This window comes from Manis javanica, chromosome 1 (genome assembly GCF_040802235.1).
Source record: "Manis javanica isolate MJ-LG chromosome 1, MJ_LKY, whole genome shotgun sequence".
Classification (NCBI taxonomy): Eukaryota; Metazoa; Chordata; class Mammalia; order Pholidota; family Manidae; genus Manis; species Manis javanica.
In genome coordinates, this window is record NC_133156.1 from 4894778 (window position 1) to 4920576 (window position 25799).

At 38.2% G+C, this 25799-nt stretch overlaps 1 protein-coding gene and 1 non-coding gene across 2 annotated transcripts in view; both read left to right on the top strand.

Moving 5' to 3' along the window:
• LOC118971128 (protein furry homolog) overlaps positions 1-25799 on the top strand; it is a 157946-nt gene that overhangs the window by 39966 nt on the left and 92181 nt on the right. Inside the window, 13 exon segments of the mRNA XM_073235390.1 lie at positions 1977-2116; positions 3794-3817; positions 6328-6403; positions 6628-6707; positions 6820-6900; positions 12790-12958; positions 13933-13980; positions 14501-14545; positions 14640-14738; positions 16387-16488; positions 22030-22133; positions 22620-22728; positions 24354-24440. Of these exon segments, the coding sequence (XP_073091491.1) occupies positions 1977-2116; positions 3794-3817; positions 6328-6403; positions 6628-6707; positions 6820-6900; positions 12790-12958; positions 13933-13980; positions 14501-14545; positions 14640-14738; positions 16387-16488; positions 22030-22133; positions 22620-22728; positions 24354-24440 (1164 nt within the window).
• On the top strand, positions 10566-10729 carry LOC140844589 (U1 spliceosomal RNA). The gene has a single exon (XR_012123136.1). It is a non-coding gene; the product is annotated as a U1 spliceosomal RNA (small nuclear RNA).

Here is a 25799-nt window from a genome sequence, read left to right on the forward strand (position 1 = left end):
GAGCAACCCCTGTGGTCCAGCCTTCGAGTACTGCTAGATTTCATATTCCCAAACACCATTTCTGTGGGCTTACTTTCCTATTCATAAATTTGGGGGGACTTCCCATGTTTCTAGAGAAGAAAATTGGTGTGTTTTAGAACAAGCATTAAAAAGTACCTTCTATGATTTAGTTCCAACTTAAAATTTTCAGCATTGTTTCCTTCCACTCTGGTATACCACAGTCCCTACACCAACTGGACATTTCTTCTTCAGTTCACTCAAAACCTTTGTTAAATTTATCATTATAATCACCATGGACAAACAACTATCTTGCACCTTCATTACTGAAGGCTTTCTTGTACCATGGGTCTTTGCTATTTCTTTCTTGACTCTCATCTTAAATTTCTACCCTTTCTTAAAAAGGCCCAGGTAAAAATCTACCTTCATTTCTCTCTCCCTCTTAGTGACCTGTCTTTCCCAAGAACTCCTGGTTTCAATATGCATTCTTAATATGTTGGTATTAAGTCCTCCTGGTCTTATTTTCTGTATATGCATACTTATATCGTGTCTATAACAAATTGGGACCCTACCAATTAATTAGATGATTTTTCATTCTTTTTCCACCTAACATAGCAATAACATTTTCATGTCATGAGGTATTTTTGAAGTGTGATTTTTAATGGTTTCGTAGATAATCTCCATCAAATTCCACATTGCATTAAGGCATTTACATATAGTTGGACTCTAGGTTGTTTCTATTTTTCCTATTGTAAGTAATGCTGTCCTGAATATTGTTACTCTTCTCTAATTATATATTTGAGATGAATTCCTAAGAGCAGGCTTATTGAGAATGGTTTTTATTAGGTTCTTGATAAGTATTTCCAAATTACTATCCAGATATGTTATGCCCCTTTTTTTATTCTGTCAGCATTGTAGAAACATGTCAGGTTTATCACTGTCTCATCAGCACTGAGTGTTACAGTTTACTTATACTGTTTTTGAACTGGATAATTAAAACCTATCTTATAAGAGTTTCACATATTCTAGTTATCATGTCTTTATATCTGGTCTTTCTTTTACAAATAATGTTTCCCAGCCTGTGACCTGTCTTTTCATCACTTTCTTAGTACCTTTCTAAAGGCAACTTTTATTTTTGATGACTTTCATTATGTCCAGTGGTCATGGACTTTGCTTTTGATGTGAACCTAAAATACTTGCCTAATCCAAAGTCACAGAGATTTTCTTCTTTGTTTTTTCAGAAGTTATAGCTTTAGGTTTTGGGCTTAGGCCTATGATCCATTTTGAGTTCATTTTTGCATTTGGTACAACATATAGAGGTCGATTTTTTGGTGACAATTAATAAAAGACCACAAAACCTTTCCAGATTAAAGAAATTAGGATAACTCATCTATCAAAGGCACATTTTTTGTTTAAAGAAGAGGGGAGAAGTTTGCCTTTAATGTAATAGAGAGTAAATCATTGCTGATTCGTATCTTGAGTCTAATTTGTAGCATACGTCTGATTCGTGGATGAATGGTCATTGGCAGGAAACCATATAGTATCACTTAGCTTATTTGTTTGGGGGCTAGATTTGCTTATTTCACCCAACAATGTAATTGTATTAATATATTTATTTATACAAGAAGCATTTTTGAGGATATAAGAAGGATGAGGCACTGTACTTAGAAGGTGTGGGAAAATAATTTCTTTATGGTCCATGAATAAACTGTATGCAACTAACATCTGATTTCTAGAATGAAAAGGAGTCACAGTAACTGACTTCCCTGCACCAAAAATTATTATTGTATGAGGAACATCTGTTAACATTAAAAGACTTGGGTTCTTGAGAGTATACTAATAGAAATTTTTAAAGGAAAGGCTATGATAAATAAGAAAAAATTGTAATGACTACAGCCTGGTGTTTTTTGTGCAGTGAAAAGTTTCTCAGTAATTGGAAATGCCACCACGGTCTTTTAATCACCTGTTTTTCTCTGCAGGTTGTCAGCTCAATGAGCTCCCTTTGTGAGTACTGCCTGCCTTCCATTCTGCATACACTGTTTGACTGGTATAAGAGGCAAAATGGCATTGAGGATGAATCACATGAATACAGGCCAAGAACGAGCAATAAATCAAAAAGGTACATTTCTTTTCTGTAGGAATTATGAGGATTATGGTGTCTGCCTTCCATCTCTTCCTCCTTCCCTCCCTCCTTCCCTTCTTTCCTTCTTCCCTTTCAGATACATAAATCAAAAAGGGAGTTAGGAGGCATCTAAGTCTTCCCACCGATACCGAGTAGGGGCTGCAAGGGTGCCTTATCTAGCAGGGGGAGTGCTGGTCACTGCCAGATTGAAGTCGTGCAGGCCTGATTTCGACATGTGTGGGGGTGGGGTGTATGGGGCTCCAGGTTACCCCCTTGCCTGCTTCTCTCCTGCTCCTCTCTCCTCCAGGCTACACCAAAAGGCAGAAGAACTGCAGGCCCCGCACGATGCTGCCCAGACCTGTTAGCCCTCCTTAGTAGCCTTGAGAAGCCACTGTACTATAGGGCGGCTCTGGACATCAGTCCTGGGGCTGCTGCCAAGTAGCTCTGTGACTTTAGGCAACTCACCAGCTTTCTGTAGCTCAGTCTCTCGCGAGTGAAACAGGGAAGTCAGATTATACCATCTCTAACTTCCCTTGAAGCTGAGAATTTTTGTTGTTGTTCTGTGGCCCTTTTCCCTTGTGGACTTGAAAAGTGCAACTTGCTGCTTTCGTGAGCTTGTCAGCAGCCATGGAACTTAAGATTCTCATGCTGTTGCATGATTGTGGGTGTCCCCAAATCGAGGTAAATATGTGTAATTCATGCATTTGAAACCAACCTACTACAGCAAGGTAGTGAATATAAGAACATTTCATTCGTTTACCATTTTTTTTAAGAAAAGGAGATTATTTTAAAAGCAGTTAGATTTCTCCACAGGAATTGATTATGTGCTTTTGTAAAGAGTAAACTGAAATGAATCACCCAAAAAATCTGATACAATATGCTTCTTGTGAGTGACTTATCCTTCTCATTTTTCTTGACACTCCTAATATTTAAAAATAAAAAAATCAACTTCTCTTGTAATTGAAGACCTGCAATTTTACTAAATTACCTCTTGTTCAATCTTGTAATATGCTTGAATTTATGCAAGATTCAGTCACATATTTATCATTTTGTTAGGGGGAGAAATGAATAACATTTTCATATTGAATAACCTTTTTGGTCGAAGAAGGAATTTTTTATTGAGCTATAACTCACATATGGTAAAATTCATTCTCTTAAAGTGTGTAATTCTGTGTCTTTCGTATATTCACAAGGTTGTGCAGCCATCACCACTAATTCCAGAGCATTTTCGTCAGCCCAAAAAGAAACCCCATACCAACTAGCAGCCTCTCATAATAAATACCTTTTTAGCGTATCACATTTTAAAGGTAGAATTTCAATCCTGTGTCTGAAAATGGCTCAGACTGTGTGATTAATGAATTTCAGGATTATTTTATTATTGTTTCCATATTGTATGTTAGCTGATGAGCAGGTATTAACATTTTCCTGGAGGTGGAGAGCAGAGAAGTTTTAATGAGTGGACTTAAATGAGTTTAATTTTTGTTTCTCTGTTTTGTTAGGATTTAGTTAGTAGTATAAGATTTTTCATGAATTGATTTGTTTATGGATTGAAAATAACAGGTTTTTAAAAATCGTGATCCTGATTATTTTCAGGAGATGGAGTAATTGCCAAGACCAGCACAGAATCAGGAAAGAGAAATTCAACTCAGTAGTGTTTCAGTTAGCATGTGAAAGTTCAAAGTAAGAGAGAGAGAGAATGTGTTTTGGGAGAAAACTGTAAGAATGAGGGTCTCTAGAGCATGCTATAGGTAATAATGTCAGTTTCTGTTAATAGGAAAAAGAAAAGAGGAACTTTAAGGGGAAGCATATGCAACTAAAAACAGTCAAATGTGATGGATGCGTATTTGGGTTATGATTTCTAAGATTAGTATAATATCAACATCTTGACTGCCAAACAGATTTGTCAAATGCCTCTGGCCTCTGGCAGTTAGACCTTAAACCAGCAATAAAGTTGAGCTCCTTACTGGAAAAGTATATGTCTTACTTTTATTTGAAAGCATAAGTTGGCTTATTAAATTAAATAGAATTAGAGTTTAAATGGGGTTTTTTGACCAAGAACTGCTACTTTCTCAAAGCTCCTGGCCCCTTTTGAAGAGCCTTATTCATCATTAAACATAAGACTTTTCTCTCTTCCGCTGCTGACCATCTTTGAGAGTTCTCCTTCCTTTTGGTCTTCAAACTTTTTATTCTTTATTTTTGCAAGTTGAAGTACAGTTGATATACAATATTGGCTTCATATGTACAACATAGTGATTCAACATTATACATATTAATAAATGTGCCTCAGTAAATATAGTTACCATCTGTCAACATACAAAGTCATTACAATACTCTTGACTATATTCCCTGTGTTGTACTTCCATTCCCCCCATTCACTTATTTTATAACTGGAAGGTTTTACCTCTTTATTCCCTTCACCTATTTCGCCCATCCGCTCACCTCTCTACCCTATGGTACCCACCAGTCTTTTCTCTGTGTTTATGAATCTATTTCTGTTTTATTCATTTGTTAATTTGTTTTGGTTTTCAGATTCTACATATAAGTGAAACCATATGGTATTTGCCAATCTTTTTTACTTATTTCACTTAGCATGATACTCTCTCGGTTCACCCTTGTTGCAAGTGGCAAGATTTTATTCTTTTTTTATGGTTGATATTCCCTTGTATGTTTGTACCACATTCTCTTTATCCATTCATATGTCAGTGGACACTTAGGCTGCTACTATATCTTGGCTTTTGTAAATAATACTGCAGGGAACACAGGAGTGTATATCTTTTCAGATTAGTGATTTTGTTTGCAAACTTCTTGTTTTCTTATTCCATAAGATCTCTAGGTTGGTCTTGTGAACACCCTCTTTTTTAAGGTAGTTCCCTTTGTTTTCCTCTTCTCTGCTGGCAGTAGCGCTTTCTAGTTCTCATGGGTCTTGAAGTACTTCATATAGATGGTTTGGTCTACTGCTCTTCATTCCAGCAGGACTGTTCATAATGATCCTAAATGAATGACTTCCTACCCTGTCCATACATTTCTCCTTGAACATTAAAGCTGCAACTTCCTTTGTTAACCTATCCCTCATCCACCAGCCTAATTTCTACTTGCTCAAGGTTATAGAGCTCCTCCAGAAGTTTTTACTTTTTTTAAATCTTAAATATCACCTTCCTTTCTTCTCATTCTCTCTTAACTGAAGAGAAAAACATTTAAAATATCCTTAATGTATTTTGAAAGTATCTGCTTGCAAGTCCAAATCCTGTCATCCTTTCTCATTGGTTTTATTTCGTATCCAAGTATTGAGCAGTTGTGTGTTTGGGATAATATGTTGAATACTTTACAGGCTTTATCTTACTTAACACTCAAGCAAACCTTTCTGTAATTAAGATTATTATCCCCATTTTGTAATGGAGTAATGACTGGCATAATTTTAACCCAAACTGTTCCCCACCAAAGCCTGAGATTTAGCCACTATTCTGTGCTAAGGAATTTGGCAATCATTACATTTGTCTTTATTTGCTCAATTCCCAGTTAGCCTTCAGCCAGCATGTTAGATTTGCAGAAAATGGGGGGTAGTGTGGCCCCACATTTCTGTCCTGTCCATGCTAATTCTGTTTCCTCACTTTTGAATGAGTTCAAATGATGTCACTTCACCTTTGATCTCCTCTTCCTTCTGCTTTTCAATCTTTCTCCCACTACCCCTTCATGTCTTCCTCCTTGCATAACTCAAGTGGCAAAGGCGAAGAGGAAAGGGGCAGGGAAACCAAAGAAAAGCAAGTCTGATCCTTCCTCCTCCCCCCCGTAGTCCTGCTGCAGTTGACAATCACATTATTTCTTTACTATTCCCTTTGTGCTCCTTTCACAAGATCCTTTCAGTGTGTACCTCCAGTACGGGAGTTCTGTCTTGTGTTTGTGTCCATTTTATGGATGATAGAATTCCTGGGTCGAAAGGTACCTTAGAAAAGTCCACAGATGGAGTGACAGACTCACAAGTAGCTCCTCAAGTTGACAGGGTTGAAAATCCTTAATTGGAACTCAAATATTCTGTTTGTCCATGACACCACACTGATAATAGGTATGGCTTTTGCACCTATTTACCACTGGATCTTGTAATAACAAAATGGGTTTGCAGTCCTTTGGGAATGAGTCCTAAATCAATGGATTATATCACTTTGAGAATATCTTCAGTTCCATTTAATGTGACTTTATTTTAAACTTTACAGTGATTACTTAATGGAAAGACGGGACCTCGCCATTGATTTTATTTTTTCTTTGGTGTTAATAAAAGTTTTAAAACAGGTAGGTCATTAATTTAATGTTACTTTCAGTTAAGACTTGTTTGTCTAAAAACTAAAGCTTTTGAAGTCTAAGTTTACTAAAATGTTCATGAATTTTAAATACTGAGTCATATGGATTATGTTTATTAACTGCTAAAGTCTATGTATAGTTACCAAAGTGTGGTTACTGATTTTATCTATGATATTCCCTCCTAAGTTAAGAGCTATTTTTTTTCTGTATTTCAGATTCCACTTCATCCTGTGATAGACAGTTTAATACATAATGTTATTAACTTGGCTTTTAAGCACTTTAAATACAAAGAGGGGTAAAGTAATTTCTCATCTTAGAATTTTGAAGTAGTTGCTTAAGAGTTAATCAAGTTCACTCTTTTCAGATGACCAGGGACCCCCTAACTTGGCTAATTATATCTTATTTAGGTACCTCGGTCCTAACACTGGCAATATGCACATTGTGGCAGACCTGTATGCAGAAGTCACTGGAGTGCTCGCACAAGCTAAGTAAGTGACCGTCAGAGCCTTTTACCAGGGAACACGAGTACCTCCTCCATCCTGCCCCAGCCCAACCCTCAGGAAGCTGGTGAGAGCTTCTAAGGGGGCTGGGGTTCTTTCTTCCTGTGTGTCCTGTCCCTGAAACTGGCTAAAAGCTTCCCCAGGGAAATACCCATCTCTTCCTACAGTTTGTTTTCTCCATTATCTTTTTCATCTGGCAGGATGGCCAGATCCTACCAAGAGTCTATGACTTTCAGACTATGGCCTCAAAGAAAGAAGTGGACTTAACGAAACAACTTTTCTCTCTGCCCAAATATTCCAAAGAAGGTTATACCATTTCACCAATTTGGTTTCTTATATTCCATGAGTGGGTGGTTACGATAAACCCACTGTGAGTGGGAAGATTCCGTTCTCCAGCGTCCCTTTGCTATAGACCTTACTCAATTCAGCTGAGCTAAAAATGTCCTGGACTCTGTCATGGAAACAAGTCAGGGGGAAATTCTCATTGCTAAATTTATCTGGCCCCATAATACTTCTCAGCAGGCTAGAATAAAGTGGGGTTAGACTATTAGCAATAACATGCTTCTTCCAAAAGTGATGCCGCACCCTGTTCATGGGTCTGCATCCTAGTCACCCTGCGGCAGATCAGGCAAGGCCCTGAATGCCCAGGTTAGGCCCAGGGAGCCAGGCACACAGTGCGAACCCAAGCCGAGAGGCCAACTTAAAGCAAAAGGGATGCCCTGGGATGGACAGTGACTGCATTGGGGTATGGGTGGGGATGTAGTAACCACATTGTTTTTTCATGTGGAACCTTCATAACAGTGTATATCAATCATACCTTAATAAAAATTTTTTTAAAAAGTGATGTCCTGATCCTTGTGAAACGTAATCGTCTCAAAGAGATTTTCATCATCAGGAGATGGCATTTCCTCACTTAATAGCATGGCAATGGACAGTCTATTAGAAAACAAAATTTTATGAAGTATCTACCCAGTACCTTTTCCTAGCCAAAACATAGGCAAGAACTCAGAAACAGATGCAAAAAAAACTCCTTGATATGATTTATTTAACCCAGTTTATTCATCATGACTACCTATTTTTCTTAACTAAAGCATGAGTGTTAGAGGGAGGAGTGGTAGATACAGAGACACCAGTGAGAAACACCAGGCTCAAAGACCGATGGCACTAGAGAGGAAAGAAAACTGGCCAAAACATATGTAATTATGTAAGAGTAGAGTTATCTGGGCCCTTTTGCATGAGACTGTCTGTACTGTACTTTCATTATAGCCCATTGTAATAATTACAGTTCATGAATCATCAAGAAAAAAATGCATAATGCATCTTAAAGAGATTTTCATTGCAAATGAATAATAAAAGTATTGGCGTTTTGAAAGAATAAGGTGCAATTATCTGGAAAATTAATTCACGTGTATCCACCTCATTTCTAGAAAAGATCACAAAAATGAGTCATTAATACATATTTTGGCCTATTTGTCAAGTCCTGAAAAATCTAACATATTCCTTTGTAACTATCCCAGCATAATTCTTTTATAATCTCATTTAGAAAGTTCAATACACTGAAAATGACTTCTTGTGTTTTTCTGAGTTTTTATGAATTATGCATAACAATATTGGTTACTTCCTTAGCTCTATAAGTTTTGAGTTGGTTGGGAATGAATTGAGAAACAATATCATAAGCAGCATTCTACAGTTGTAGGAATTTCCATATTAGGTCAGATTTATACTCCACCAAGGCAGTGTTTTCACGCCAACAGTGACTTTTAAAAAATTTTCATGACGTCAGTATTTGTTCCAATTCTGCGATAGTAGAGCATAAGAAATGCCTCAACTTGGACAAGGTTCTATTCCTTCCCAGTCACAAGAAAACCCTCAACCGGTGGTTTTTGCGGTAATCACCATAGTAATATATACTAATTGTAATGATATGACTCAACCATCAATGTTTACTTAACCTTTATTGGTAGATGCTACAATCTGAAACTGGTATCATACTATGAACTAACACATCCTTTTCTTCTTATAAGTATACTGAGACCATTATTTTATCACTGCCTTAGAAAAATAGTGCTTCTCTTGTCCTCAGAGGAAGGAGAAAAAGGAATGTATGCTTATAGGGTACAGGGTGGTTATCTTTTATTTTTAAATAAACTCGAGTAACAAATTCTACTATTAGATTTTATATCTACTTCACATGGTTTGGTCTTTAAGTTTTAACAAAATCACTGTTTTTAATCTCACTGATGTTAATATGCTTAATTTCTGTCATTAAGTGGAAATATTTTTGTTCTTAAATTATATTCACACACAGTGTGTTGACTTTTTCAAAGTCAAATTAAAATGAGATTTTTTTAAGGAAAGATTTTTAAATTAAAATCTCATATACTCATTTAAATACTGATGATTGTCTCTAAGATTCATAAATTTCAGAACTTCTGTTTCTGTGATATAATCATAAAATATAGTCTTATACTCTCACTATTATATAGATATATAATATGTCTATATGATATCTAAAGCAGAAGTATTTTTATGGGAGTGTCATAGTACACCAAAGATGAACTTATCACTTGGTTTCTATATTTACTAAAGACAGCAGTGAACAGTAAAGGCAAGATCATTGAAAATAAATTGATTTTTCCCTAAAATTATTTTAAGTACAAATAGAATTTTGGATTATTTTTGTGCTAAAAAAACATGTTTATGTCATTTGAGACTTTTTAAAGTAAAAGAGAGCTATATTTATTTTTGAATGAGGAATAAATAAACCTTTAACCACTAACTCATGAGAATATAGAAATTGGGGGTTACACAAATAACCTGTCTTTCCCCTACCTTATTTTAGTCACGGATTAGAAATGTAAAACAAACTTTCAGTATTATGTGGTTTTTCAAACAATATAACTCTAACCTATAAGATTACTTTTCCCTTTTAAAATGCTCACATTTCAAATTAAAACCATAGTTCTTTTTTTTAGTGTTTGGAAATAACTTGAATTAAAATACAGTTTTAAAACATTCGGTGTAGAATGACTGAATTTTTATAATCTTCTTTGAAAGTGTCACTTGCATTGTTTTACTATGCCATTTCTGCTTCCTACCTTTATCCATCTCTGCCTAAAGACCTCTGCTCCCCCTTCAGAACAACTCAAACCCCCTCTGAAGTCTCCTCCTCTTATCCAGGTGGAAGGAGCCTCTTCCTTCTCCATTGCCTGTAGCCCCTTTAAGTATATTATTCACATAAAAGACAATGTGAAGTATGAGAAGGTTACCTGGTCTGGGCATTCAACGGGCATGAAGGACCAGAGATCCAGGCCAAGTGCCACTCCCATGCTGACCCACTTCATCAGCACCACCGCTGTCATCATCATATTTCTATGGCTCCTGATCACTGCTGTATTGTTTATCTTCCCAGTGAAACTGTACCGTGTTCTAGATAGGGCAGCGACTACATCTCTTCATTTTTTATTGTTTAAGGCAGCTGGAGTATAGTGTCAATTCCTGGAATTTGTATCAGAAGATGTGGATTTCAGTCTCTTCTTTGCCACTGCGACCTTCCAAGCCTGTTTCTTTATTTGTAAATTAGCAACACATTCACTGCCGTCACTGACTCAATGGATGGTTGTGAAGATAAAAATGTAAAAGATACAATGTGCATACTTACCTGGCTGGGGAGTTACCATAATCATGAAGGTGGTTTTCCTAGAATGAGGCTCGTCTGTTGCACTCTATATTCGCCGACCCCTGCAATTTCCCCAAATGTGGGAAACCCAATTGCATAAATTGTGGTAGTGAGGGCCTGCATTTGGGCTTTCCTCTGGGGAAAAAAAAAGATATAATGTGCATAAAATATAAAACATCTTACAAATGTATCTTACTCCTAGTCTAGACCAGTGCTTCATAAACGTTAGCACATCAGAACCACCTACGGGATTTGTTAAGCAAATTACTGAAACTCATCCCCACAGTTTCTTATTGGGTAGGTGTGGGGTGGGCCAGAAAATGCGTATTTCTCCCAAGTTCCCAGGTGATGCTGATGTTTCTGGTCTTGGGACTACACTTTGAGAACCACTGGTGTAGACATAACATAGCATGGAGGTTAAGAGGAGAGACTTGAGCCAGACTCTTGGCTGCGAATTCTGGCTCCACCACTTACCAGCTGTGTGACCATATCACATTACAAAATCTTTGCCTAAAGCTCCTCTTCTGTAAAAGGGGTATGATACTAGTACCCTACTTGAGCTGTTGGGAGGATTAAATGAGTCGCCATATGTAAAGTTCACTGAATTTTTTTTTTGAGAGGGCATCTCTCGTATTTATTGATCAAATGGTTGTTAACAACAATAAAATTCTGTATAGGGGACTCAATGCACAATCATTAATCCACCCCAAGCCTAATTCTCATCAGTCTCCGATCTTCTGAAGCATAACGAACAAGTTCTTACATGGTGAACAGTACAAGGGCAGTCATCACAGAAACTTTCGGTTTTGATCACGCATTATGAAGTTCACTGAATTTTGCCTGGCATATTGTAAGTTCTGGATGTCTGCCTTGATTGATGTCATCATTTTTTTCTGTAAGAAGTAGGAAATAGTCTCGACATTGGAATTTGTAATTTATATTTTCTGCTTCATTGCCTTCTTAAAGCCTTTTTTATAGTGGAATACACGGAGCAAATATAAAGAAAAATCCGTGATTTGGTTTAGAAAAATAAAAACAATTTTACCAATTGCTACCAAATGAACACCATGCAACCTCTTCCACCCAAAAATTTAAAAGCTTCCAGCTACCACAAAGCTCCTTCCACCCAACTTGTCCATCATATACCCCTTAGACTGCCATTTGATGAAATAGTATCTGAATGCTGACTGCTTAATTTTTGTCCTAAAATTTCTACTTTGAGATATCAGTAGTTGTTGTTTCAAACTTCTGGGATTCTATGAGTTGGCCTTTAACTTTACAATCAGAATTATCCTCTCAAATCATGCCTTTCTCCTAAGTGAACCTTTACACTTATGCAGAACCCCGGGCTGATAGTTTCTGGAAATGAAATGCAGTAAGTCTTAGTGTGCTTTCCATGTTTTTTCAAATAGTCAAACCAGCCCTTTCAGAAATAGTATGAAGAACTTTTATGTGTATCTTCCTCTGCCCTCAGGTACTTTGAAGATCTATTATTCTTTTTCAATACTGTATGATAATGTTGTTGTAATTAACATTATTAATACAATCTTACTTTGAAATAGTAAAAATATCTGAAGTTCCATGGGGACTGTGTTTTTAGTTGTAAAATCCCATATATGTGGTAGAGAGCTTATTCATCTTTAAGGCATGATTTGAATTTTCCCATTACTAGGTTTTCCTCCAACCTAAAAATATTTTTTTCATGATCATGAACCTAAAACTATAAAATAAATAACAACAGAAAACATTGGAAATGGATGGAGGACTATTTCTTGGCATTATTTGCTGTCCTTGTCAGAAACAGCTGGCCTAGGCTATTGCTGCTCATAGGCCCACAATGGATGCCTGAGGTCCTTGGCGTCTACAAGTATGTTGAAAATTGCTAAGCCTGAGGAAATGGAGCTTTTCCATCATGCTCAATTTAAGAGCTAGACCATTTTGAGAAGGTCTAAAGAACCTGGATGGTCACCCTAGCCTGCAAGAGATGTTGAGTATCTTATAGAATAAAAGAAGAAAGGAAAAGATTGTGCTCTTGACCCAATCCCCAATATCAAGCCCTTGCAAAATGACAGCCTTGGTGATTTAGCTAATTCAAAGGACCCTCATCTCTGTGCCCTGTCACACCTGCATGCTGCCCACCTCCATCACAGTCACTATACTACTGATTATTTGTTAAACTACTTGGGTTCTCTTCTTAGATTCCCTGCTGTAAAGAAGAAATTCATGGCAGAGCTGAAGGAATGATGGCACAAAGAACAGAGCCCATATGTTGTTCAGAGCATTATCAGTTTGATAATGGGAATGAAATTCTTTTGAATTAAGATGTATCCGGTGGAAGACTTTGAGGCGTCTCTTCAGTTTATGCAGGTAATGTTTTGCGGGGAGAGAACTACGGGGCTATCAGCTTGGGCAATTCCTGGCATCAGAAAGGCTGACCTAGAATGTGAAAACTCACCCACTTGTCAATATGGAAATAATACTTTTCCCTCAGTAGTTCATGAAGTGTTTTGTAGCCAGATAATAGGGTTACAGGCACATAATTTCATTTTTAAACTTTCATATCATCTTTGGAGTAAGGTGTACAGTAGAATGTCCTATTTGTTGACTTTTTTGTCTCTTGTTTACTATTGGCTACATACTGTTCTATGAACATGAAATTGGGTAAGAGCACAATCTTTTCCTTTCTTCAGAATTCTGGACGGCACATTTTTCTAATAAATGATTTACGGGGCCAGCAAAAATGCCCTTCACTGGCAAAGATATCCTTGCTTGAAGTACTTGTCTGAGGTGGGAAAGTGAAACATTCCAGACATGCTTAGGAAACTATCCGAATAAGAAACACACCTCAGTTGTCAGGGCTAACAAGTAAACCGCTCTGTGCCCAGGGCCGTCAAGGCCTAAAATAAGCTTGATGTCTTCTGTTCTCTTCCCATGTTTTCATTCTCTGGGGAATCTGTGAGTTCATCAAGGACTCAGGGCCCCCACCCGCACAATAGCTGGTCAATAGAAATTTGTTGGAAGCGAGTGACTGAATGAATCAACCATTAAGTCAGTGGATGACTGCTTGCTGGTGATAGATGCTTGGGCCTTTCAGCCTAGGGATGCGAGCTAGAGGTAGGAGACAGAGAAAACCAGCCTTGCACAATGTCATTGGGTCCATTGTAAACTTAAATATAAATCCTTGAATCCAGTGATTTTTTTAATGATTATGATTATGGAATATGCAATGTTAGAATGTATGATTGAATGAAGAGCTATTTCCTTAAATTTGCTTAAATGCATTTATGTGCACATTTCAATCTATTCTTTCTCCTTGTACCTACCCTTTTACTCCTTCATAGGAATGTGCACATTATTTCCTCGAAGTCAAGGACAAAGATATCAAGCATGCCTTGGCTGGACTTTTTTTTTTTTTTTTGAAAGGGCATCTCTCATATTTATTGATCAAATGGTTGTTATCAACAATAAAATTCAGTATAGGGGGGTCAATGCTCAATGTACAATCATTAATCCATCTCAAGTCTAATTCTCGTCAGTCTCCAATCTTCTGAAGCATAACGATCAAGTTTTTACATGGTGAACGAATTCTTACATAGTGAATAAATTCTTACATGGTGAACAGTACAAGGGCATTCATCACAGAAACTTTCGGTTTTGATCACGCATTATGACCTATAAACAATCAGGTCAAATATGAATATTCGTTTGATTTTTGTACTTTATTTATATGTTGATCCCACATTTCTCCCTTTATTATTATTATTATTATTATTTTTAATAAAATGCTGAAGTGGTAGGTAGATGCAAGATAAAGGTAGAAAACAGTTTAGTGCTGTAAGAGGGCAAATGTAGATGATCAGATGATCAGGTGTGTGCCTATGGATGAAGTATTAATCCAGGCTAGACAAGGGCTTGACTGGACTTTTTGTTGAAATTCTTGTCCCTGTTGCTGCAGTGAGTTACGTTTCCATTCTTAAGACCTTCTTCAAGTTGGATTATAGAAACAGCAATTCCATTAATATAATATCAACATATTTCTCTATTTCAGGCTGTCAAAAATGAAGTAAATGTTCCCAGCCTTAGAAACTTTGTTGAAAGCCTGTATGATACTACGCTGGAACTCTCTTCTCGAAAGAAGCATTCCCTGGTTAGTAACTCTAAGAAAATCCAGCACAAAACTGCAGAGACTAAAATTCCTAGGCTGAAGTCTGAGAGTCATAAGTCTCTACAGATGCAAGAATGACCTACAGCTCCCTCAAAAAGAGGTGGCATTTCAAAATTTGGAGCTTGTACTTAACGTTTACCATGACTGAAGCATGGTCATGGAGGGGGATTGAAGCAGGTCACCTCGGATAACCTTCTAGTCCTAAGGATTCCGTTGTTTATTTTCAAGATTGCCTTAGCTTGATTTTTGTCTTCATTTCTGGGTATTTTTTCCAATCTGAAGGCTAAAGTTCATAATAACAGTTTCTCTTCCCAATCCCCAGGAGTCCTCCCTGGCTAATTCCTGTCCTGATATTCAGAATCAAAATGGAAGCAGGCAGGAAAGGGAGCTGGGAGACGGAGAGCTGTCCATAGGAAAGATGATCTGAAGGTGGAGAAAGCAGTATTTGGGAAAACTTCTGTACTGAAGGGCAGCATAGGAAAGTCTTATAGATTACCATCACCTTTTGCCCTCTGGATTCTGAATCAGCACGTGACTGTGATAGTGTGGAGGAAGCAAGTTGCTTAGGTAGGTAGTTGCTGGCATGGTTTATGCTCGTTTTCAAAGTCTGAACACCATCACCATTAACTGAGCAGGTTCTTTGGGTTGCTTTGCTGGCAATGGTGATGAATCGCTCATCTGTCTATATCCTGTTGTCACTGGGGCTACTTGTACAGATTTTTTGTTTATTTGGATTACTGGCTGGAAATTAGAGTTGCACTCCATGGTAGCAGTAGTTCAGAGTCAGCTTAAAATTAAATTAATTCTTTTAAGCAAGTTAACGGATTGTTAAGCACTGAATCTCATTATGGCGATCGTTTTCTGCTAATTCAAGTTCATGGATGAGCCAGTTATATTGTTGTTTAAATCTTCACTGGCCTTAATTTTGGGGAGCCATAAAGGTGTATGCTGTCTGGTTCAGCAAAACAGTGATGGGTCTGCATAGGCGATTTTTGGGTGGCTGCCAATTAGCTCTCCTGTCTTCTCTGTTGCCACAGGAAACCAGCCCAGTTGGGCAGGAAAAGGACAGTAGCACCTCTGTTTATTCAGTTGTAAGCAAATTCCTCCTGTGGCTAAATGTCCTGGTGGAGTTTACCAATGCAAGAACATTGCATTCAGAAATCTTCCTTAATTACAGTAAGATTGCATGCAAACGGAAATATATACAGTTACCTCTAAGACAGGAACAAACTAGCCAATGTTTATGAGCAAAAAAGCCAGTAATGTTTTCAAAGTTAGTACGTCTCCCTGCATTTTTTTCTGAGGATTGAGAGTGATCTAAGGGAGTTCATTTTTAAAATTCACAGCAGAAGTCTAAATCAGTGGATCCTCTTCCCTCTTGTTATACTTGAAAGTTATTATACACCACACATAACTAGGTGATTCCTTCCCCATCGCTATCAGAAAGCACTTGTGAAATGCCCACTTCTGCATGTGCTGGCTGGGCCTTGTTGTGTGGTAAAGCATCCTGTTTATTCTGGGCCCACACAGCCCACAGGGGGATCTGGATGGGTAGTGATTCCAGAGAGCATGTGCTCCCTGGTTTGTTGAAATAGAAATCATCCTGTGACCTCCTCTGCTTTCTCTTCAGGCCTTGTACCCGCTGGTGACGTGTCTGCTCTGTGTCAGTCAGAAGCAGCTCTTCCTGAGCAGGTGGCACATTTTCCTCAACAACTGCCTATCCAACCTTAAAGTTAGTATTTGTCAGCTCACCACATCTTCTGTAAAAATATGTATGAGTCTTTAGCTGGTGTATGTGCTTCTGAGATTGATGCTGATGTTTGCAGGGAATTATCCTTTACCATTGAGATGACGACAAAAATGGGAATTCACATTGTCCTTATTAAATACAGTCAATTTTAGAAGGTGACTAGGGAATAAGAAATCACTTCAAAGTTGGGGAAAAGATACTTTCTAGTAAGAATCACTTTAAAGGTACAATTAAATGCCCCTATGTATGCATCTGTTGTCATATTTTATCTAAAGGATTTTTTTAAATGGAGAACACACTCCCCTGCAAAAGCATGTGAATTGATTTAGAAGCTTTAGAAGCTCACCTATACCTCTTCGATCCGTCCTCTACCTGCCCCCACCCCAACATTTGGGGGAAAATTGTATTCTGTGGGAGGACTGAACTACTAATAGAGAACATTTATTTCCTGTCACTGTTTTCTGTGGTTCATCATTTGAAGGTATTCTAGTCAAGCCACATGACAGTTAATCTGAACAACCAGGTAGGCAGCATGAGTGCTGGGGGGTGTGAAGAATAAAGTCATGGTCCCTGTAAACTGAGGAAGCTACATTTAAACCACTGTAATGATTAGCTTTAAAACTGGCTCTCTAATTTCAAAGTGGCAAACATATTTTAAGTTTTAGTGACCTATTGATAAATGATAAATGAAAACCCTCTTTAACAGAAGTGCAAAAAGCATATTATTTTTCACAGTTATTCTTGGTTGTGTCCAAAGATGTTTATTTCTTTTACAAATCTGATAGTTGCTTCTTTAGAACTTCCAAAGTATACTTGGTCATAAAATCCTGTATGTGCTTATACACGTTGCCTGGTCTTTTTTTGTTCTAAGGCGCTTTAATTTGGTGAAGTGGTTAAGATTAATTATATTATGTTGGCATTCATCATAATTACGCAGTAATCTGCATTAGAGCTGTCTTAAGCACCAACTGTGTGTCCTGGCTCTGAAAGCTGACTGCAAAATCCAAGAGTAGAATAACTTATTTCCTTAAAATTGGCAGGGAAATATAATAGCAGTGGATATAGCATTAATCTTTTAAGTATTTTGAAAAAAAAATGCTTTTCAGGGTTGCCAAACTATTATATAATGGCCACTTTCAGGTATTTTGTTTAAGGTTTTATCCATCTGTCACAAACCTCTAACACACACAGCCCAATGTCAGTTTCTTACTGTTAGTTGGTCCATTTTTATGTTATCTGGTTCTTAGTGCCAGTTAAACATGGTTTTTTTTCTTTTACATCTTCACAGATAGAAAATGTTCATGTTGTTCAAAACAACAACAACAAAAAAGACTAACAAGGTTCACAGTGCATCTTTCTCCGTGTGTAATGCTAACTGTGATGCCTTTTAGTTAGAATTAAAATAATATGTTGCATGGCAATTGATTGTTGTGGCCAAAAAGACCAAAATTTTTTGTCCAGCTTTGTTTTTGAAATAGAGCAGTATAATCCTACTTCAGAACTAAATTGCTTCAGAAGTTAGAATATTATTTGGAGCTCTAGTCAAAGCCCACAAAACAAGATTTAATAACGGCCTTCCATAGAAGCGGGGCTGCAAGCTGGTGTTTTCCCGAGCAAACATGTCAAGCATTAGGATTTCTTAAAGAGAAAGCCAATAGGATCAGAAAGAATAGATAGTGAATAGTATGGAGAGTCTGCACCACACTCAGAATGCAGTTCAGTTCACCGTGTAGTTGTGAAATGCCTGCTGTGCATGGTCTACAGAAAGTGCTGGAAGTGCAGAGATAGGGGAAGTCAGCTATATAGACTAAATATACAATGGAGTCCCTGTCCTTGAGGTACTTAGGATTTCATTGGGGGCTTTGTAATGAAATTTCAAATGTGCAATACAGACAGTGAGGGACGTAAAAGTTGGAAGCAGGGAGAGACCTGTGCCGTTCGTAGGTCTGCTGCCCCATGAAGCCTGAAAGGACGGAGTTAGGAGGCAGAGTAAAGGCAATGGTATTTTACGTTATGGGTAATAAATTGTGGGAATTCACCACCCCCTAGGCTAAAAGATATAAAATGATCCTTGATGAGTTACAGTCTGAATAAAATTATATCACATCTATTTAGAACTAAACCCAGTAGGTATTAAATGAGATCATTTAAAAATGTCATAAATATACAGGAAACATTCCAAACCTTCTTATGAGTCCTCAGTAGGGAAAAAACCCAAGGGAAAACTAACACAGCTTCAGAAGGTTACTTTGTCTTGAATAGCTACAGTATTTTGTGGGATTTAGAGCCAACCATGTATTTCCTAAAGGACCACCAAACCGACTCCTCCCCCTATTTGCCTTCCCCCCTTTTCCCCTCAGCACCCCTTGCTCGCCATCTCCTGCACATGCTTACGTATGATGAACCTAGTGTTTGAACACTCCGTGTTGGCCTGGGTGGCCATCTTTGATGTGTTCTGCAGAGGCGAGTCATCCAGGGGGCAGCATGATATCTGGCCCAATAGAAGTGTGTGGAGGCATGAAAAAAATCAGCTTTCAAAGTACACAAGCTTTTGGATTCAGCCTTCATTTAATGTAGTGCCCTGGCTTATCATCAGCATCAATCTATCAGAAGCAGGCTTCTTTGGTCACACAAACGTGAAATCTGTACTCACCCTTAGTTAACTCAGTCAACCACATGTTAGCAATATTCCCATGAAAAGTGATGAGAAATTTATGGCATCTTTTCTCCATGATGCTGACATCCTTCAGGAATTCTTGGTCAGTGGTGACCAATACTCTTTTCTTGTGTATATTTTATGTCAGAATCTGAACATATTGGGCTACAAAAAAATGATGCACTTTTCCCTTCACATCAAGTACAATAGACCTAACGCTGAAAAAAAAGAAAATATGTTTTGAAAACTTGATTTAATAGCACTTCTATTTTGTGGTGTAAATCTCATTTATTAATAGTTCTTTTAAAATGTAGTCTTTTATTAAGTGTTCATAATAACTATGTACCAGTTTCTTATCCTTCAAAATGGATGTAATTGGGAGAATTTTTGTATTTCTTTTCTTTTGAAAGTAATTAATATACCAGTGACATGTGGATTTTTAAAACAAAACCAAAGCAAGAAAGAGACCTCAAAAGTTAAGAAATGTATTTACTGTATATTTAATAACAGTAGCTATTATGATGTAAGCCAGTGGTAGGACTTTGTGTACATTGTCCTTGTGCATAATAGTTACTCTGGGCAGGAACTGTGCGAAAAACCCTAAATGCATTAAGTCATTTAATTCTCATAACACTCCTATACGGGAGATAGGATTTTATCATCTGCCTTTCATAGACAAGGGAAATCAGGCCCAGAGAGGTTAAGGAGCTTCCTTGAGATTGGCCAAACCACTAAGAAATTGCAGAGCAAGAATGGATTCAAACCCAAGGAGTGTGTGTCTAGAGCCTGCTTGTAACTGCCATGTAAGCACATCACAGACAGTTGCTAATTTGGAGTGACTGTAGGAAGGATAGTTAGAATTTCCAAAATTTTTAAAGGATGGAATATTTTAAATGCAACTTTACTGGTTTAATTGTTTACCTAGAGTTCCTGTATGTAACAAGACATTTAATAAATTATAAGGTGTATCATATCTATTTTACTAACAGGCAAAAAAAGAAAATCTTTATAAATGTATGCTTCTAAGAAGTTGGGAATTTTTTTCCTGGAGATAGAAAAGTAGGTATAAAGTTTATTTGGAAGAACAAACATGAAAAAAAAATATCTGGAAAAATCCTAAAGGAAAAAGAACCCTGGATGGTAGAAGGTAGACCATACCAGACAGTAAAACACATTATAAAGCCTCAGAAATAAATAGATATAGTATTAGCACATGAATAGAGAGACGAATGGGACAAAACCGTAATCCAGAAACAGATCAAGACGCATATAGAAATGTAGAATTACTAATAAATATCATACTAAAATTATTTTAAGACCACATAGATATAAGAAACCTAAGTCTAAAAGACTACTCCTTATAGTCTTTTTTAAAGAATTTATTTATAGGACTGAGCTTTATTTGGCAAATAATTTAAAGGTAAACTTTTCCTAGATAATCTCTAAACAGCTATGAATTCTGCAAAAATCAGTACCCAGATTATCTACACTCAGAAAAAACAGCTGAAATAGTTAAGTAAAAAAGTGAGTAAGGGAAGAGAAGTAACATAACAGCAAAAGACGTGTACAAACGGGATGTGCATTTAAAGACTGTTTATCAAACATTTGTCAGTCATTGAGGAATGGCAGGAATTCTACTAACAGATTATGGGTGAATAATGCCCTTTCTTTCAGATGTCTAATCAAGACCATATGTAAGAAGTGGAAGGGGTGTGACAGTGGTTTGTGTGACAGTCAGGGGACACTCAGGAGGGAATAGTTTTAATGGGATGGGATTCAGGACACTGGGGAGGCACAGAGAAGCCTTATGAAGGAAGGGACTTTCAAGTAAACTGTTCAGGATAGTTCACACTGCAGAGTCTTCTTATGTGGTGACCGTGATCTTAGTGGCTTCCTGTCACCATTGTGAGTACCCCAGTCCCCATAACACAGCCTGTAGGATCCCATGTGTAACCCCTTTCTTCCTCTCAAGCCTCATCAGCTCTGCTCCAGGTGGCCCTGTGCCCTGGCAGACAAACTTCCCAGGTTCCAAAGCACAAGCCCTCTTCACCAGCTCTCTTAGCTCCGTGTGCTGTTGTCCCTGCCTAAAGGGCTCTCCACCCTCATTCATTTCTTTATACCATTCACAGTTTCTAGTGCCAAACATGCTACCTGGCCCAGTGTAGCCAGTCAAATTGTTGCATGAACAGATGAGTAAATGGGTGGGTTAAAGTTCATCTGAGTCTTCATCTGCCCCTGAGAACCTTCCCTGACCTCTTTCCTTGAGTTTGCCGTAGTTTGCCCTTCTTTCTGTCCTCTAGCTCCTGTCTCTACCCGTTTTTCATACCATTAGAGTTGATTGTGTCTTATCAGCCTCCCATCTCCCATGGATTGTGAACATTTTAGGGAAAAGTGTACCTTGTACCTCTATATCCCAGGGTCTAGCACAGTGCCTACTACACACTAGTCTCAATAAATGTTGGAGGATAAATAGGTGCGAGGTGGGGGCAAGGAGTTTGGGGAATCGAACCCATAGCAGTGTTTACAAGGGCATAATCAGCAATAGAAGAGATTGATTCCCCTCTTGGTGCTCAGGAATATGGATGCCCTACAGCTGGAGAAAGCAGGTGATATCCAGTGCTCACCTTGGCGAAGGAGAGAGTGACATGACCTCTCCCAGGGCGACTCGGTCACGCCCTCATGGCTGTTTGGATCCCTTTACCCAAGGCACCCCAGGTGGCAAATACCCCTAAGTCCCCGATGCTGTGGTGTACCTCACAGGCACCCTGCCGTCTCCCTGGGACCCTCCATTTCCCAACATTCAGAAAAGAATAAGCTCCCTATGTCACCACTGAATCTGCTATCTTACGTCTTGGTTTCTGTTGTAGAATAAAGACCCCAAGATGACTCGAGTTGCCCTGGAATCTCTGTACAGATTACTTTGGGTTTACATGATTCGAATTAAATGTGAGAACTACACAGCCACTCAGAGGTAAAGAGCTGGCTTGGGTTACCGGTGATCATATGATTGAGTCGATGAAACCACGTCAACTCAGCCAATGAAGAGGGTGTCTTGATTGCTACCTACACTAATCAAACTAGAAGCTGTTGCAAGCTGACAGCCTCTAAAAGATTTAAGACCCAAGGACGTTTTCAGGCCGCCCTTCGGTGCTACCTCGGCAGCCACTGCAGGAACTCCAGCCTCTGCTGGGGCTGCCCAGTTCCATGTCCAGGGCTGCATTTGCCACTGGAACGAAGGAATGCCTATCATTTCTCAACTGCCCTTCGTTTTCCAGAAAAACTTTTCATAGAGTAATTATGCTAATGGAAAGGGATGAAGAGGTTTGTTTTCTTTTCCTGAATTCTTGCTGATACTTAGATAAGCTGAAACAGCTGCCATTTCCCCCCACCCCCCACCAGGGAACTGGAGCTCCGCCAATCTTGCTTGTCTCCTCTTCTTCCTCCTTATGTCTTTCAGCCGCCTTATAGCCATCATCACCACACTTTTCCCCAAAGGGTCCCGTGGTGTGGTGCCGAGGGATATGCCTCTGAATATCTTTGTGAAAATCATCCAGTTCATTGCCCAGGTAATGGAGAAGGTTCTGGCCGCGGGCGTCTTCTAATTGCCCTTAGGTAGCCAGCCTCCTTTCTATGAAGTACAACAGACGAGAATCTAAAATTGTATCTTACATGTATAGACTTTTCAGAAAGGTTGGGCAAGTATTTTCACACATAGCTTTGTTGTTGTTTTTTTCTGCAAAACATATTGAGACATGGGGATGTCAAGTATTTCCAGCATTTGACAAAGGAAGGCGCTGAGATACTGGGTTTAAGTGACTCACCCAAGGCCACAGAGCCTATTAGTGAAAAGGGTCTCTTGACTCTCGGTCCCCGTTTTTGATTCTCTGCTCTGGATTCAACAAGTCAGGACGAAGCAGAAAGTCCGATGTTTGGAGAAAATCGAGAGTAGACAATTTCGTGCAATTTGAAGAGGAAATATTAGAAGAAAGTAACAGGGATATGAGTATTTATCAAGCATGGAACTCTTTGCTAAGAACCGTTCTAAGCACTTCCCACATACTGATTTACTTTAAAAATGGGTCCAACAATATTAAACATGATTTTTAGTGCTTAGTTTTATATTTAGACCCAATATCTTTACTTTTTAAAATACTTTGTGAATAAATGGTTTTACCCTGACTTTGATGTACTCATAATTTACAGAGCAACATATAAAGATGATTATTCCAGTTCAACCTCCGGCACAAGCCAGCGCTATACCCTTAAGTCATAAAACATCTTTTTTTTCTTTCCAGTTTCTTTATCTGTAAAATGTGGCTGAAAATGCTTGCTCAGTATTCCTCAAAATGCTGTGTGTGTATAAAGGGAAATAATAGGCATAAAAATACCTTTGACATACATTTGATATTGACATAAAGACATAGCTCAATTATTGTCACAGAGTATTGAATACATAACATCTCTCTCTGTGTTTAGTATAATGAAATGCCTCTATAATATTTGTACTGAGGTAAAGGAGATTACTTGTTTTACAGGCAGATGAATTAATGTAACTCTTTGATGTATAGTTATCGCATAACTGAAAATGTGCTTTGAAGATTCTGGAATAAGTTCTATAAAGTGAACATGTCATATCTTTGTAGCCACTGTCTCAAATTATTATAATCTAACTTAAACTTTCTCATTTAAATAAATGAATATGTCCTACACATTGATTGTTCATTTCTCTTACAAAATTGTCTACTATAATATGAATCAAAGGATTGGAAATGTTAGAGAATAGGACAAAATAGTCATTTTAGAATAGCATTTAAAAAAATACATTTTGAACTGAGTTTTAAGAAGCTATCAATATTTGCAGTACAAGCAGAAAGACTTGGGACTGTGTATAAGTCCAGACACTCCAAGCCGTTTGGTTTTTCATTTTTAGGTTTTTTTTGTCATTAGTCATCCCAAGGGTTAAAGACTAATTACATATTATATAATGAAAGCATCTCTGCCCACCACCTGGAAACAGGAGCAGCTCCCCCAAAGGTTCAGAGAGGGACTCTCTGTGACCCATGAAATTTAGCAGTGCCTCCCTTTTCTTAGCAGCCACCTGTTTGATGCAAACATTTGTTCAGGAAAATAGGCATTTCGTGTGGAATTTATATTTTAACACTTTGGTTTTTCTTCCATTTTCTTACTATAGGAACGTTTAGATTTTGCAATGAAAGAAATCATTTTTGATTTTCTTTGTGTGGGAAAACCAGCGAAGGCATTCAGTCTCAATCCAGAAGTATGAATGACCCTTTTATGACCTCTAACAGAGTGTGTATTGAAAGAGCTGTACCTTAGCTTTGCGTCTTTGGGGAGGATGGGAAGGGCATCTTCTTTAAAAAGTCTTCTGTTTGTTCCTGTCCTTGTTATCTGACTAGAGAGTGGAGATGCTGGAATTTGCAGTGTAGGATTTTGGATGAATCGACTTAGACTGATGAAAGATTGATGTGCTGTCATGTTCTGCTCTTGTCTAAGAGAGTACATCTTGCTCCAAAAGATACCCTGTCACACCCAGTCAGGTTGTTTTATTTTAGAAAAGTCAGTACTTTTATTTATGACCATTTTGATGCAGATTAGCAAACTGAATATCGGGAAGTGATGAAACAGAGAAGAATAAATTCAGGTAATAATAAAACACTAGAATCTGGTGAAATTAAGTAAGTAATGGGTGGATATATGTTTCTGTGTCACATCACAACTCCAGGGCCAGATCGTGGAAATGAGCAAACCATGGGTATGATACGCAATGTGGAGTGACAGGGCGATTGCCAAGGAAAAGGATGTTCCATTTTAAACTTCCTACCACCGCAAGGATGGTGGGCAAGCTGTCTCTTTGCCCTTTTCCTGTGGGATTGTGGAAAGAGCACTGAGCCAGAGGTCAGCAGAGCTGGATTTGCTGCTAGCCACAGGCTCTACCACTTTCAGTAGCTATGCGCCATTTACCTCTCTGAACTTCAGCTTTTTCACCAGTAAAATGGACAAAATACTTTTCTAGATGCCTTGCAGAATAACTGTGATACTGTGATACTACGACCTCTTAAGCCAAGAAGAAAAAAGAAAGAAATTGCACACCATACAAGTATTTTTAAGATTGTTCCCATCACCACCATGATACTGCACGGCTGCTTCATCTGTCAGCGAGGAAGGAGGCCCAGAGCCCAGAGGTTCAGAATAAGCAGCTGGCCATTAGCCAAGGGCGCCCAGGGCTCCTGGGATGCTCATGCTTCACTGCACCACGCCCTGCATTCCCTTCTTGGTGCTAAGGTTGCCCCATGTCTAGGGATCTGGGAAAAGCTCCAGATGGGAGTTTGTCTGGTGTCTAACGACATCAGTCTTCAGGAACAGCTACAGCCAAGACCACTGGGCCAGATGGAGGGGAGCAAAGCCAGTAAAAATTCAGTGCATTTTGGTTGGATGGAGGCCCAAGGCCCTACTCATTAAAAGTCTTCACTTGCTGGGAAGGTTCTCAAAATTTTTTGCATTTCTTGAGCATCATGTCTTTACAATTTTTAATAATCATTCTCAGAATTACTGTGTTATTTGTCTAAAAAGAACATGTTGAAAGCTATTTACCATCATTATCACCATCTATAAAATT